The sequence below is a fragment of the Arachis hypogaea genome, chromosome 2 (assembly GCF_003086295.3).
Source record: "Arachis hypogaea cultivar Tifrunner chromosome 2, arahy.Tifrunner.gnm2.J5K5, whole genome shotgun sequence".
In the NCBI taxonomy this organism is placed as follows: domain Eukaryota; kingdom Viridiplantae; phylum Streptophyta; class Magnoliopsida; order Fabales; family Fabaceae; genus Arachis; species Arachis hypogaea.
In genome coordinates, this window is record NC_092037.1 from 18,792,498 (window position 1) to 18,809,567 (window position 17,070).

Below are 17,070 nucleotides of genomic sequence, written 5' to 3' on the forward strand. Positions count from 1 at the left end.
ACACAACTTTTTTAAATCTCTTTCGATTTATATAATTCAAAAAAATATTTTTTGTGCTTTTCAAAATTTAAATCCAAATATTTTTATTAATTTAATAATTTATTATCTCAACTAATTTTTTTTATTATTTTTATATATATGTAATGAAAAGATTGAAGACTGTTTTGTGATGGAACATCAAAATAGGGTGTGATCATGAAGTGCTTTTTTGAAGACAATCTTCTATAGAGTTTGTTCGTAATAATGTAGATCATCATTAAAAAACTTCCCTAGGATGCTCCTATACTGGATTAAATACTTAAAATTTCCAATTCCATTGCAATATTAAATAATTAAAGATTTTGCCACCCGAAGAAAAAACTTCCTAAAGTATTTCTCCTTTTTTCTGTCTCCCTTTTCATAAAGCCTTTGCCTCCATTCATGGCTACCTGAACTTCCTTTTTTTCTCCACCAATTTTTTCTCTATAATTCTTTCTGTTCCTATTGTTATTTCCATTCTTCGGCTATGTCTAGGTGAGCATAAAATTTCCTAATTTCTTATTTTCTATGAGATTTTTTCATGTTCTAATTTCAGCTATGCATTTGTTCAATTCAATCTTTCTTGTTTTTCGATGTTTTTTATTTTCATTTTCTAAATTCCATTTTTTAGAATTTTTCCTGAGCTTTTCTTTTTTTCCTGTTTGATTTTTTTTTTCTTTTCTCGTTTCGGGATGCTTCAATTTATTTTTTCCCCTGAGCTTTTATGTATATCGTCCAATTTTTTGCTTTCACTTTTCATTCTCTTGTGTTTTTTAGCTTGTTTAATATAGTAAGATTGTGTAGCGTTGAAGAAGCTGAGTTTGACATAAATATGACGTTATTTTGGTCAAGAAATATTTTTTTTTCTTAATTTTAAAGATATTAGAAATATTTAAGCTTCTTTGTTGATAGCAAGTTTTTACGTGAGAGATTTTGCATCTTTGTGTGTGAGGCATATGACTTAAAAATGAAAAATTATTCATGGGGGTGGTGGCCCCACAACATATGCTAGCTTCAATTTTTTATTTGCTTTTGTTATTCAGTTGGTGGCTTGTAGAAAAATTGCTAATTGCTCTTTTGGATAGTGATAGTAGAAGGTTTTGGTGAATTCTAGGTATACTTGCTTGTTTATAACCATCTCACTGCGCTTTTCTTGTTGATTTATGTTGCTGTTTGATTTGCATGCTGGATTCAGAGTGTATCTGATATATTTTAAGCTTTGGTTCCGGTGGATTTTGAGATTCATTGAAGTTATGTTGCTTGCGAGAGAATTTAACTTGTTTGAGTCATTATTTATCGGATTTAGGAAGGAACAAGTAGGTGGCATGGCAAAGGAGGAAGACTCGGGTAGCCCTTCATTTTTTATGCAGACAAAGGAGGATGTGGCTAAAGCTGTCGCTACTGCTATGAATTCTCCAAGGCCCTCTGTAATGTATCCATCAAAAGATAATCCTCGGGGAAGTGGGATTGGAAGTAGAAGTGGAAGTAATAGTCAACTTCAAAGGCTGCAGTATCAAGTTACAAAAATGATAAAAGGATTTTCGCGGCCTTCTGATGTTAAATATATGAATTATAATCCCGAAATTCTAACGAGTCAGAAACGTCAGTGGGCTACAAACTTACAGTTGCAGTACATGGTAAAATCTTCTGATTAAATGCATAAGATTGGTATTACTTGCTTGTCTTATATCTTTTTGATTTTGGTTATATACTATAAAGTGTAAAGTATAAACTATAAATTGTAAAGAAACTTAAGCTGCTTGTGAATAATGTAGGATTATTAGCTGTTGGTTTTGAATGCTCTCTTTTCTTTGTTCTTTTTTAGAAGATTTGTTCTACTGCTCTAATTTCACTCGCTAAATTGCTCCCGATTTGTTCTCATACACTGATACGTTTTATCAAATATGAGTTATAGGACCATAGATCTTGGAAGGAGCCAACGAAACTGTTTGAAAGCATGGTGATTTGCGGACTTAATCCTAATAGTGATATCCAGGAACTGCAAAGTCAATATCTTTTTAGGAAGTGTGGAGGTCAATTTCGTGTAGAACCCAACATTGAACCTCAGGTTTTGATCTTTGGTTATAAATACTAGATTAATATTATTACTTCCATCGCAATTATAATGCTATTATAATGCTATGACCACAGTGAATTTCTTTGACCACTAACTGTATATTCCCTTTTCCCCCTTCAGGTCTTATTTGTTTACCCTCCAGAGAAACAGTTGCCTCTTAGAGACAAGGATCTTCTCTCTTTTTGCTTCCCTGGTGGCGTGGAGGTTAGGTGTATGCATGATGAATATATTTATATTTTTTTGTGTCATTTTAGTTTCACCACTATTATTATTTCTAGTTTCAATACATCATCATCATTAATTTTGTTCAGCTATAGATTATCTCTAGTATTGTGAGTTATTATGATCCAACATAAGTAAAAAGTATAGCTTTTGAAGTGATATACTTTCAATTTGATCACATGAAAAACTTCTTTCAATTTATTCATATACTGTCTCATCTTAGATTAATTTATTTTCAAGTTGAATAATTTGTGCAGAGATTTTACTTGGTTGCTATTTGTGTCTTGCTAATGTGATTTTAGGTTCATGGTATTGAGAAAAGTCCCTCCTTGAGTCAGTTGAATGAAATTCTTTATGGGCAGGTATTTATGCTTCCATTAGTATGATGCAAATAATTCTCATTGTTGATATTGGACTTACCCTCTTCTGTTTTACATGTCTGATCAATTGTTAACAAACACTAAAATGATATTATATGTTTGTCAATTTTGTTTCCTTCTGTCTACAACTTCATTCTACATCAATATATATTATACTAAAATTGGAAACTAAGGTAGGCTTATTTTGGTAATGATACTTATTTCTGAAAATGGTGAAATTAAGGTGTCCTACTTGCAGGCTTTTTAACTCAAAAGATATTAACTATGCCATCAAACTATAACTTGGTATTTTAGGTTTGTTAATCATTTATTTATTCTTGTGCTTTTGTAATTGCTTTCAGTAAATCTCGTCATTCTAAGGGGTTGTAATTATGTGTAATAGACAAAAGACACTTAATCCATTCTTATATCTCTTTTCCCATTTTAATAACCATGCCAAAGCATTTTTTTTAAAATTAAAATCTGGTTTAACTGAAATGTTGTAACACCAATTTATCTGAATAATTTGGAGGGATGCCTATGATTTTTAAATCCTGATACCCAGTGGTGTGTTTGTATATTGATTATCGCAGGAACATATTAAACAGCGGGATCTGTCATTTGTATTTAGGTTACAGGTAATGACTTTGAATTTTAATGTCTTTTGTTTACATTTTCTTATATTCTCTTCTTTTATTTTCTTTGGAAGGTTATTTAAAAGGAGTTCTTAACAAGGTTATTGAATCGCAATTCACATTTCACAAATTGAATTGCCAAGCTAAATATTGCAAATCATAAGATTTAAAAGCACAATGTAAGATTACATGATATATACAAATATCATTAACAAAATAGCATTCTAGAATAAGAAGTTATAAAACGATTAGAGAAATGATATTTGCACTATTCTTTGCGTATACTTCTCTTGTGTATTTTCTTTTTATGGTATGAAAAAAAATCTTTTTATCTTATTTCACTTCTCATCCACCACTCATAATACCAAAAGTGAAAGGTGTACAAGAGTGGTTTACACAAAAGTGGTGTATATAACATTCCTCAAACCATTAACATAAAGTCATTATCAAAGTCATGTACAAACTCCAAAACACAAAATCATCACCAATAAAAATCTCACAAAAGACACATCTTATGTAAGTAGTATCTACCATATAGAAGCTAACAAAGAAGCACAGAAGAAGAGAGGTTGCATGCTCTTGATTAGTGCTTAGTAGATATTTTGATTTTTAAATCCTTCGTCTAAATTGCACAGTCTGGTGTATTGATTTCTTTTTTTATTGAAAAACTCCTTAAACAAAGAATTCGAATGCACTGCTTGTGCATACTTAAGTATTATTTTATAATATTATTCTGAGAAAAACAGAAGTGAGACACATTGTTTAGAAGGAGTTATGAAAAGAAAACACAAGGAAAGTATGTGAAATTATCATTGGTCATCTTGACCTGTTTTTGCAACCTGCAAAACAGGAATGGCAGCATTATATGCAACTGCCATTCACTATTCCGGCTCGTATTCTGTGATTCCTACCTCGAGTTGACCAATTTTGAAGCAACTTTGATTCATCTAATGAATTCGAATTGCGATTGTATGATTCGTATCGACTCGTGCTATTCATGGTATGGAATCGCACAATTCAATAATAGTGATTCTTAGACCATATTTTTTTTCTCGACCAAATAAACTATGCCTTAGGGCCTAATGGTTGTATATTTGTTTAATTGGTTCTCAAGTGTGAATGTGAATATTTAATAGCTTCACCATCTTTTGTATGTCCCCCATATTCTCTTTATATTATGCTCATTCAAGTACTCACAATTGTTTTTTTTTACTATTATAAACTTCATAGGGTGCTGATAATTCAACACTTTATGGGTGCTGTGTGTTAGTTGAAGAATTAGTGCAAAAGCCCTCTGGACTGCTCTCCCTGATTTCTCAAAAGCAGCCGTCTAACTTATCTCTTAGACGCTATTTATTGAGTACAAAGAGATGTTACTGCATTCTCTCAAGGCTCCCATTTTTCGAGTTGCATTTTGGCGTCTTGAACAGGTAGGTGTTCCTAATAATCCCAAGTTCCCTTTATTGGTTAAAGGAGAATTGTAGAGGATATTTATGATTTGATTTTCACCTACTTTATTACGTTTTTGGAAGTATGCTTCTGTTCCTTGAACCAAAGCATAAAAGTGTCTAGTGACTATCTCTAGTCTTATGAAACTTGATGCTAGATTTTTTTTTTGTATGATTTGTGAAGTTGAATTATGTCTCTGTGATCAGTTAAATAATTTGAAAAGAAAGTGTTTTTCAAATGGAGACAGACAGTACGAATGTAAGCATTTAGTTAAACTAATGAATTATAAAGGTAGAGCTGTTGAAGCAACAATTCAAAGACAAATGAAATCAATGTACTTGGGCTGAAAATACACATCTCAGTGTCGGTTACTGATGGATAAAATTGGTTAATTGATGGCCAATCACTAGGTGATGCAAACAATATATTGTTTGTCTAATTTATCAGCTTAATCTATTGTGCAAACGACTAGATTATAGACTCTTGTCTCTTGTATTTCTTTCATCTTTCATGGTAGATATAAAACTAATCACATGCCTAATTTATCAGCTTAAACTTCTAAAATATAGTGGATCATAAAATTATATTGAAGAGCCTTCATGGCTAAGGGCCAGTTTGGGTAAACAACTTAATTAAGCTACTTTTGAAAAAATAACTTAAACAATAAATGATTATATTAAAAGTAGCTTATAAATAAGTTATTTTGTGTTTGGGTTTTTAGTTCTAAAAATACTTATTTTATAGAAATGTGATAAAAGTAGTAGCATTAGGAGAGAAGTCATTTTTTTTAACTTCTCTATAAGTTCCTAAATAGCTTCTTAGAAAGCTGCAATATAGTTTTGAACATTAATACTATTACTTTTCATAAGTCAAAAGCTCAAAAAAGTTACTTTTGAAGCTTTCCAAACGGTAAGTGCTCTAGAGTTTGATCCTCCACCCATTCCTCTGAGTAAAAAGTGGGCCCGTGCGTTGCTCGCACCTGTAGCTTGAGGTTTCTTGCATTGTTAGATAGTGGTTCTTTATTCATTCATGTTCATCTATGCCAAAGATTAAACATACAGAAGGTTATCCTTTCCCTTACATTTCAGAGGCATATTGAGTAATGATTCTTCTTTCTATCGTTTACATAAATGGTATTTTATATAGCTTAGTGGCCTTGATAGTTTTGTGTAAGCGATCCCACTTTATTGCATAAGGCATAACTATCATCTTATTCTTGGTACTTCGGTTATTTGGGTATTTGGACACACTTATTTGAATTACCTATATTTTATTAGCACGTATTCTGATGAATTATACTTGGAGTTATCTGCATTCTGACTTATTGCCTTTGATATGTTTTTATGGTTTTGGTGTGCATCTTATTATGCTCATTGTCCTGTAGCATTTTCATGCAAGAACGGCTAGACAGGTTGACAAAAAGTGTTGGAGATTTAAATTTAGAGTTTGATGATTGTTATGAAGAAACAAACTCAGAGGGACATTCAGAGTGTGTATTGGTAAATGAAAGACCATTAGATGATACTGATGAAAATCCAACTGTTTCTCAATCAACCTTAGGATCCTTACCTGCGAAATTTGAGGGTTACAGCAATCCTCCTGAGCAACAAATGGTAAATGTGAAGCTGGACACATTGAAGTATAGAGTCAATAATGAAAATTCCATGCCAGTTGGTCCTGAAACACAGAGAAAAACTTTGAAAGAAGAATCAATCCCTGCTCATTTTGAGGATAGTGATGTGTATGGAGATGCATTTGTGACAAACAAGCTTTCAGAAGATAAGCGTTTACCAAATGCTATTCTTCCACTCCTGCGTAATGGCCAGTATGAAAGCTCTGAATCATCCTGCAGGTATTTGAAATCGTGATTGTACTATCCATTTTTGTCCATATTTGTACGATCTCAGCATAAAATAATAAAGTGTACTGTTCACTTGACTTGATTTTTTCCCCTTCTGTAGCCAGATCTAGAAGTACATGGAGCATAAACAAGTTCTTTTGATGAACCTGTTATATGTGTCATTTGTTGTTTTTTCCTCGTTTATTTAAATAAATTCTTTCTGTTTTTGCTCAGTTCTCCTTAAGTGTCTTGTGGATATGCCAAGAGAGTGTGCTTCGACTATCCTCGCCTCCCTTATGCTCTGATCCTCACACGATGAAATTCTCTCCATCTCCTTAGTTTTACTTTCTAGCCTTTGACATTTGGTTATGTTCGGGACTAACATTATGGATACTCCATTTATTTCCATTGTGTTCTCATTACCCTTCTGCGTTGATTCTTTGCTTACACTCATTTCCGGTAGTTTACCTCTTAATTATAGGGGTCTATTACGCATTTATCTTCTAGTTATCTTCTACTAAGCTGTTGTCCTTTTCATTCTTACTGGTGCTTCTAGAACAACATACCCTGCCTTATGCTGTTTCTGGAATTTCATCTTATCAAGATTGCAGTTTTTTGTGATTTGTTTGATACTTTAGTGTCCATTTCTTATAAGTGATGCATCTTAAACTTTGATCTACTTATGCAGCTTTCAAAGTTCACCGTGTGAAGATAGGAATTTCAGGAGTGATCCTGATGATACTGAGACAGAAGATGCATCTATCTCGGGCCAAGATGATTTAAATGACCTTCATGATATTCTTGAATGGGCCAAGGTTTGTAGAGTGAAATGTTCCTTTTCTAGTCTTTTGTAATGATCTTTTTTAGTTGATGTTATTTTATCAATCTGCAGGCAAATAAATGTGCTCCACTACAGATTATTAGTGAATATTATTGTTTAGGTTGCCCTGCAAGGGGTTCAACAGTTAGATTTCATCCGTTGGAGCACCTGCATCCTGTGGAATATCACCGATCACATGAGATAGTCCTAAACCTTGCTAGTTCAATTGTTGATTTGAAGTCTTGCAGTTTAGCTCGGGAATTAGCTGAGGTATGTTGTGATAATCTTGCTAGGATTTGAGTACAACAACAACAACCATCACCAAGCCTTGTTCCACTAGGTGGGTCGGCTACATGGATTAAACGACGCTATTGAGCTTTATCATGTATCATGTTTATAGAGAGAACGTTTACATGTAGATCTCGTTTGACCACCTCATGGATGGTCTTTTTAGGTCTTCTTCTGCCTTTCACCCTTTGTCCATCTTCCATCTCATCCATCCTCCTGACTGGGTGCTCTTTCGGTCTTCTTCTCACATGTCTAAACCGCCTGAGACGCAATTCTATCATCTTTTCCACAATAGGTGTTACTCCGACTCTCTCTCTTATACTTTCGTTCCTTATTCTATCCAATCGCGTACGACTACTCATCCATCTCAACATCTTTATCTTTGCCACACTTAACTTATGTTCGTGTTCTCCTTTGGCCGCCCAACACTCTTTACCATAAAGTATAGTCGGTCTAATAGCAGTACGATAGAATTTACCTTTAAGTTTTAAAGACATTTTTTCGTCATATATAAAATCAGACGTACTCCGTCATTTTGACCAACTTGCTTAGATCTTTTGATTTACATCCTGTTTAATCTCTCTATTATTCTGTATGATATACCCATACTTAAAACTTTTAACTTTTTGTAGGATGTTTTTTTCAATCTTCACCTCTGTATTAGAGATTTTCCTTTGACGGCCGAACTTACATTCCATATATTCCGTTTGCTATGACTTATGCGCAGACCATACACTTCTAAAACTTCTCTCCATAAATTCAACTTATTATTTAGATTTTTTCTTTACTCTCCCACAAGGAGGATATCATCGGCAGAAAACATGCACCATGACACAGGCTCTTGGATATTTATGAGTACTTTTAAGACTAATGTGAAAAGTTATAGACTTAGAGATGATCTCTGGTGTAATCTTATACCAATAGAAAATTCTTCTGCATATCACCTTGAGTTTTCGCACTAGTTGTAGCCCCATCATACATGTCATTAATTGCACGAATATATGCGATCCTTACTCTCTTCCTTTTCAAAACCTTCCATAAGATCTCTCTTGGCACCCTATCGTACGCTTTTTCCAAATCAATAAATATCATATGTAGATCCCTTTTATTACTACAATATCTTTCCATCATTCTTCTTAACAAGTATGTAACTTCAGTGGTGGATCTGCTTGACATAAAACCAAATTGGTTCTCTGTTACTTGTGTTTCTTATATCAGCCTCCATTTTATCACTTTTTCCCATAGTTTCATGATATGGTTTATGAGCTTGATTCCTCTATAGTTTTTCCAACGTTGTATATCCCCTTTATTCTTGTAGATAGGTACCAATGTGCTCTTTTTTCACTTATCTGGCATCTTCTTTGACTTTAAAATCTCATTAAAAAGTTTGTTTAACCAACTGATGTCTTTCTTTCCAAGGCCCTTCCAAACTTCAATTGAAATATTATCGGGTCTTACTACCCTGTTATTTTTCATCTGCTTTAGAGTATCTTTTACCTTAAAGTGTCGAATCCTTTGATAGTACTAGAAATTTTGATCTTCTCCCCTCGTGCATAACCGATCAAGATTTGGAAGAATCTTCTGTCCTTCATTAAATAATTTGTAGAAGTAGCTCTTCCACCTTTCACTAATCTTCTCATTTTGAGCCAAAACCTCTCTATCTTTATCATTTATGCACTTAACCTGATCCAAGTCTCTTGTTCTTATTTCACGGCTCTTATTCTATATATATTTTTTTCTCCTTCCTTCGTTCTTAAAGACTGGTAGAGACCATCATATGTTTTTGTTCTTGCCTCACTTACAGCTACTTTTGTCTCTTTCTTACCGCCTTATATTTTCTCCAACTATCTGCATTGCAGCACAAAGATCACTCTGGGTAATATTCTAATAATTGTATGGTCGTGGGAAAAACAAATTTTGATGAGTGCTGGAGCAATGATAAAGTTTGTTGTCAAGTGACCTTGAGTTATGGGTTCAAACCCTATAAACAGCCTTTCCACTTGTGGATTATGGCCATGCACATCTAGTCTCCAGTGATTTTAGTTTAGGTTGGAGTCTTGTGTATAGAGAAACCATCTTTGTGCTCATCATAAATATATTACTAAACTGTTGTTTGCTCCTTTCAGGCACATCGCTCTCTTTTTGCCGAGGAGGAGGCAACTGCATTATCTATATGGGCTGTTGCATGTATATGTGGTACCTTGAGACTTGAAAATGTAAGTTGTGTTTTGGCATAATGTTTTGCAAATACATGCTCAATTGCATATGTAGTTAATGTAGGTTCATGCCTTATTGCAAAACCTGTAAATTGCGGACATATATGACTCCATTAATAACTATTTCTTCATGATTCAAAGAAAAGACCCAGTATTAATTATTGATTGTTCACTTCAATTTTTTCCAAAATTGAGGGAAATTATGCACTGAAGTTAAACTGGTTAAACTGGTTGCTAGACTTCTTTTCCCTCTCGCCCCCACCCCCGTTTTCCAAAGGTGAAATGTAACACTTTTGTGATCCTTGCTTGGGAGTTTTAAACGCTAAATAATTGTCTTTTGATTTTACAGGTGTTAACATTCTTTGCAGGAGCACTACTAGAAAAACAGATAGCTGTTGTCTGTTCCAATTTGGTACATCATGTTATCTTGTGCCTTAAAGATAATCTTTCTGACTATGTTTGGGCAAATGTTTTTGGGTGCTTGGTTATATATAGTTTGTGCTTCATATACAATATATTCCTTGATCCATAATTCCTTGCTCTATTAGCAAAAGTAGTAGGGGTATTTGATTTGTTTTCCATCCTCTTAGCATTATACTTTGATTTTCTTTTCTTTTTGTGTCTGTTGATGTATTCATGCATGTTTCATCAATTATGTTGCTGCTTGTTTTTAGTACAACTCATGTTAATTCTTAAAGATCTTAAAACTGTTCTTATTTTTCAATTTTACAAATCAGTAACTCTTACAATTTACGATTATGGATGCACCCATAGCTTGATACCGAATATTCTTTTTGCTGTTTTGGAAAATTTAGGGGTGTTTGGTTTCGGGAAATATTTTCTGTTTTGTTTTCTATTTTCATTTTTGGTTCTCCAAGGTTTGAAACTTTCGCTTCTTGCTTCATCCACCATTTCCTATTGGTCACACTACCGTACTTCACAAATATACAACAAAGCCATCGCTTCCACATAGCCCAATTATGACACTGAACAGCTTTCTCATCTCAAACACTAGTTGATCAACCAAATTTCATCATCCTTCCTCCTTTCAATCATGTCATAGTGTAGTCTATGGCTTCCTCTTGTTGATCATGGCCATTGATTTACGAACTGGTTATATCAATGCACTAATTATATCAGATGGGAGTCAACCATCAATCAAGCGAATGGAGAATCTGACTGTTAACACCGAATAGGGGAGGAAGAAATCTGGTGGTTATATGACCAATCATAATGAGAAGCAATGTCTTTGAACTCCGAAATGCATGTCGTCAATGTTGATTTGTTGACAAATCAACCTCGACATGGAAGGATTCGACTTTTATGGCTACTTATGGTGTGCAAGAGAAGCGTGAGGTTCATCATTGCAGCAACATATCCGATGAAACCTCTTCAGCCAGGTGTTGTTGCTGGTGTGAGATTGTGTTATAGATTGGGACAGAAAGAACAAAATTGTTTGAAAATGCAAAGTTGTCACTGCCGCAAAGTGAAAACATGGAAGACACCTTTTTATAGGTTTCATAATTTTCTAAAGTTTTGGGTTTTCTCTCTAAAATTGAAAATGAAAATGGATAACCAAACATGTTTTCTATACCACTTTTCTATATATTTTTTGGAAAATGAAAACAGCAAACAGCTAAACCAAACAACCCCTTTATTTCCTAAAATTGGCGCATCTCTTGAATCGTTGATACTTCCTAATAGAGATTGACAGAAACATTTTACATCTCCCATGACCAGGGAATCTTATCTGCTTCAGTTTTGTCGGTTATTCCCCTAATCCGACCCTTCCGATGGCAAAGCTTGCTAATGCCGGTTTGATTTCTTTCCCTTTTCTTAGTTAAAGAGAATATTGATAGTGGCATGTTCATTTATTTTCACCTTACCATTTGATAATGATATTTTCTTCCAGGTTTTACCAAATGACATGCTTGAATTTTTGGACGCACCTGTACCTTTTGTAGTGAGTATTCTATTTATGCTTGCTTTCAAGGGAAATATCTGATTTTTGTAATAATAATAATAATAATAATAATAATAATAATAATTATTATTATTATTATTATTATTATTATTATTATTATTATTATTATTATTAATTAAATCTCCATGATCTTTGCTTGGGTTGCTCTTAGGCTTTCCTATTCATATGATTGCTAGATACGATATTGAATACTTTACTTTGGAATACACATTGAATATTATATTATCCTTAAGAAATTGGAATATAACCTAGAATTTGTTACTAGAGCAACTACTTTTAAATTTGGTTCCAATTTGTTGTTGTTTTGACCTTTGGTGATATCGTTTCTGGAATGTAACTGGCTACAACATTTGATTCTCTAGGTTGGTGTCAAGAACAAGACCAATGAAGTTCAGTCAAAATTAACTAGTGCTATTCTGATTGATGCTAATAGAAACCAGGTGTGTAATTTTTTTTTAGATCTTGCAATGCTGATAGAAACTGATTCTTTCCCCCCCCCCCCCCCCCATCAATTTAGTATTACAGTGTTCTGGTTTTGTGATGTATGCTTTAGTATATTAGGTATGATAAGGCATTCCTTCGTTTTAATTTTTTTTAGAGAGTTAATTAGGCATGGGTTGGCAGTATTCTAAATTTAACTCTTTGAAGCCTGGGATTGAAATGGCCCAAGATAAATTTATCACTAGTCAGTATATTTTATTAGATAAGCTGTTTTTTTTTTTTTTGTACATTTTGCAGCACTTAGCTAAGTGAGTAGTTACTTTAGATGGTTTATGTACCTCACATTGATGGGCATTTTTAGTTGATTTCTCTGTTATTTGAGATTTTTGTATAAGAATGTCATGTTCTTGATTTTGTATTATATACCTCCTATAATAATATTTCTTTCTACCATTTGAAAAAAAAGGAATCTATGGGGATCAATTCCTTTTAATATAGGTATATAATAAAGGTGCTATCCAAATTTATTGGTTTATGATTCTTAATATCAATCCCAGTATCATATAAAAATAATTGAGTAATACCTTTAGCATTTCAAAGAAGTAATTGATTAAGTAGTTGTAATTAGTTTCTACGAGAAGCTTTTTCCATGAAAGTGCTGGCTGCATTTAATCTTGGCCATAAAATATATGGTGCTCAGCTTCTATTATTATTTGCTTCATCCTCTTTAACTTCTAGTTTAGCATTGACAATATATTAAGTTGTAGAAAGGCACAACACATGGTTTCTTATCAAAGTGCTATTTTGTTTTTCCTATAGGTAAGGTCTCCGACAATACCTCAACTTCCAAGACAGAAAGAGTTAATGTCTTCTTTACGTCCTTATCATGCTACTCTTGTGGGAGAAAGTTACTTGGGTAGGAAAAGGCCAGTGTATGAATGTACTGAAGTCCAGGTGTGCCTTTAATAATTATATTCTCATTTGCATTATTTTTTATTATATTGTTTATTTATTTCCTTTATTTAGTCTCTATTGCCTGTTCTTTTTCCATTTGCGGTAATTATTATGTTTAATATTCAAATGTTACCGTGACGAAAGAGCAATGTTTTGAAGAATAAGTTATTTAGCTTCCTGATAATTCATGATTATGTTAATTCAAAAATCCAAGTAGTCTGCAAGATTTTTACAATATGTTAATGACTTTATCAAACATGTTTGTTGTACTCTCTCTCTCTCTTTCTCTCTCTCTCATTTTGTTTTATTCTACTCAGGTTGAAGCTGCCAAGGGATTCTTGTCAGTACTAAGATCTTACTTGGATTCCCTTTGCTGTAACCTCCGTTCTCACACCATAACCAATGTACAATCAAATGATGACAAGGTTTGTGTTTTCTTCTTTTGATCTATATCAGTTAAATTCTTTCAACGCATCTATGATAAATTTACTTGGTATGCACAATATGGAGGGAAAAAGGAATCAGATAAATAGTTAGTCCTTGTTATGGAGTTGTTTGTTATTGATGATTAATTGTGTATCTATTTGTTAATGGGTCCAAATCATTGTGAGTTACTAAGTTGGTTTTCACTTATAATTCTTCCTTAAAGTTGGTTTCCTAACCCTAACTTTAACACTATTCTGTTGAATATTTTCAACCCTACATAGAACATTTTCAACTTCGGTTATGTAATCAACACTAGTCCTACAAGTCTTCGCCAAGTCATCTTTGTCTCTTCACTTTGCCTTTTGTTGAAGGAAAACATTATAAGAGTAAGTTTAACATTGAAGCTCGATGAGCAAAATTAAATATAAAAAAATTGAGACAAGTAATGAAAATTCAATAATTCTAATTTTAAGTCATCATGAATTCAGAGGTGCAATCATTTATGAAGGTTGTCTTCTATGGAAAATAGCATGTATTGTTTAGGAACTAACATGTTTGTATATTCAGGTATCCTTGCTTTTGAAGGAGAGCTTCATTGACTCATTCCCAAATCGTGATCGGGCTTTCATGAAGGTTCGCTCCCTTAATTTTATGTCTTGTTAATTATCCAAATAGATTTAACTTTCATTTGACTAGCAAAATTTATTCGACTTCCTGCTAGTTCGTCCCTGTTCACAAAATCTATATTAATATGTAAAGAAGATCACTAAGGCATGTAAGAAGCTTTTCTGTCTAAACTGAGAGAAGGAAGTTGGTTACAGAGATGCACTAATAATCATTGTAGAAGCTAAGCATGATCACAATTACAGTGTTGTATGAGAATCGTTGTTGCAATTGAACCTGTTTGTTGGTTGGTTTTCATGGATGAACTCTATAAAATTGCACATAAAACTCATCCATGAAAAATTTCCCTGCATTTTCACTCCATGAAGCTGCCTTCTTTGTCACTTAGATGACAAATTTCTTTGTATACAAAGCTTTTTGTGAGTTGGCTATTATCTTCAGACAAACTAATGCAGTTAATTCCTCCTTTGTTGCCTTGCGCTAAACAGCTTTTCGTCGATACACAGCTCTTTTCCATGCATACCGATCTTGTTCTCTCCTTTTTCCAGAAGGAGTAGGGCTGAAATGCAAGACACTGTTGAGAATATATCATTGCCTTGCCAAGCTTGAACACAAGTACAATGTTGTATAATTTTTCTCTAAATTAAACACGGACAAAAATGTCCTCTCTCACCTACGTCCATTTTGTCCTCTTTAGGCCTTAATGTAGCACCTGTATATAATTAGTTTAATGATAGATCCAATCATAATAAGTGCTATAGGGTTTTATTCTATGTAAATGGCATTTTTTTAACACGCCATAAGGAAAAAGATTTGATTTATCTTCGAGAAAGTTAACATTTGGAGTTTGAGGTTTGGAAGTTGTTGTAAATAGCTTAATGTAATGCTGAGTGTGCTCTGTTAAGTTTCATAGCCTACATGCAAAATGTGGTACGGTTTTTGTGGTGTAGAGCCTTTGGAGGAATCATGAATGAGGTGAGACTACAAATTTAAAATGGCTGCTAAGAAGCCTTTAAGAATACTGATGTTCTCTGTTGTGTTTAGTGGATTAGTACGCTTTTTTATTTTATTTATTTTTATTCTTTTTTTTTTCATTGACAAGGAAGTTGGTTCACTGTAAATCTATAATAGTAAATTTTCTCTTTTGGTCCAATTGGTTTTTTCAGGGACGGTTTTGAAGCTTCCCTTATTCTTGTACAAATGGCTTTTAGTGCTATTATATTATCTAGTGGATTTCGACCAAAAACTATAAAATAAATAACCAGGATTTTCAAAATAAGGTTTTCTACCTATTTATTTTGAACTAAAAAGTTGAAAATATTTTATTGGTTTATAGTTGACTAATACATCAAACTGTTTAACATTCTATCCATTTTTGTATAAACGCATGCAACATAAAGCAAGATAATTGTATTAAGGAAATTTCAATTTATACAAAGTATATGTTCATTAAAAATCAGTTATCATATTAGTTACTATATATTTGTAGTCTATGATGTATTTTATACGAGTAATTGATATATTGACTGATTTTTTGTGCACACTTAGTATGATATTTCACTTTGATATCATTTGTAACTATGTTCTTGGGAAAGTTGTTGCTAATTTTGGTGACATAGGTTTTGATAATGCTGATTAGAATATAGATAGGTAAAGATGTAGAACAAGTTAGTTATACTAGAGAATCGTTTAAAGGTAATTCCAAAAATGAAGTGGAAAAGTATATTGTTCAATATAGGTTCTTTTTTGAAAAGGTTTACAATGATATTTGTTGCTAGTGCGGCAATGGGTGATCTTTAGGGGATATAAGGAGGGTAATATGTAATGAGTGTGCCATGTGTTAAGATAGTTAGATTTTTAGTTTCGAATAATAATAGTTCCTTGACTTATGACTTATAACTTATGACTTAGTTCAAAACAATGATTGAATACTTGTGTTTTAGTTTATTACTGTATTGTAAACAAGGAATGAATGAATAGATAGTGCCCTTTGGTCTAATTATGCTTTAATTATATTAACAGTTAATTTTACGTGAAACTGATAGTTGAGAGCTATTCATCTAATGGTTCTCAAAGAGTAGTAGAAAAAAGATTTGTGTGTATTTAAATTATATAAAATGATACATTATAAAAATATATTTATAGGTACTAAGAGAATTAAAATAATAAAGACGTAATATTCTATAATAAATATCTAAATATGCTAAATAATTTTAATAAATTTTAATTAATCCTAATATATTCTAACAGATTGTACCTGAGTTTTTACTTTATATTAAATTTGACATAATGAATGAATAAGTTAAAATTAAAGAATAAAGTGAAACAAACATATATTAAATTGTCTATGTACTCATTTAAAGGATACCATAATAGTCATATTTAACACCTAAAAAAAATATCTAAATAGAGTATGAACACAAATAGAATTTGATCAAAATGTAAAATAAAAGTATTTTAATAGATTACATCTATCATCCTTAAGATTAAAATTTAGATATTTTAGTTCCTTTCTTCTTATTAAAAACACAATCAGGTCCTTAAAGAATTTTGAAATTCTCAACTTTATGGCTAATAAAAAAAAGAAAGTATAAGTAGACAATGAAAATATTAAACAATATAAACAATGAATATATCGGATGTTTAATTTACTAGGTATATAGATGATTTTTTTAATATTAAGATTTATGTGAATAATTTGGAGTGTAATATATTTT

General features: G+C 32.5%; 1 protein-coding gene across 3 annotated transcripts; it reads left to right on the top strand.

Annotated features, from left to right (window-relative positions):
• Nucleotides 1-15,506, top strand: LOC112740857 (uncharacterized). 3 transcript variants are annotated; one of them, XM_025789539.3, is made up of 19 exons: nt 1-513; nt 1,325-1,655; nt 1,934-2,086; nt 2,216-2,299; nt 2,620-2,679; nt 3,270-3,314; nt 4,542-4,741; nt 6,145-6,612; nt 7,289-7,415; nt 7,493-7,690; nt 9,835-9,924; nt 10,274-10,336; nt 11,665-11,739; nt 11,837-11,887; nt 12,271-12,348; nt 13,169-13,303; nt 13,621-13,728; nt 14,297-14,362; nt 14,842-15,506. In XM_025789539.3, the coding sequence occupies exons 1-19, from the start codon at nt 506-508 to the stop codon at nt 14,908-14,910; spliced, it is 2,409 nt and encodes an 802-aa protein (XP_025645324.1). In that variant the 5' UTR covers nt 1-505; the 3' UTR covers nt 14,911-15,506. The 3 variants fall into 3 exon arrangements, 2 of the variants coding, with proteins under 2 accessions (XP_025645324.1, XP_025645332.1); XR_011871720.1 differs by having other exon boundaries at nt 62-513; nt 10,274-11,439; XM_025789547.3 differs by lacking the exon at nt 1-513 and adding an exon at nt 932-1,132.
• Nucleotides 15,507-17,070: the final 1,564 nt, after the last annotated feature.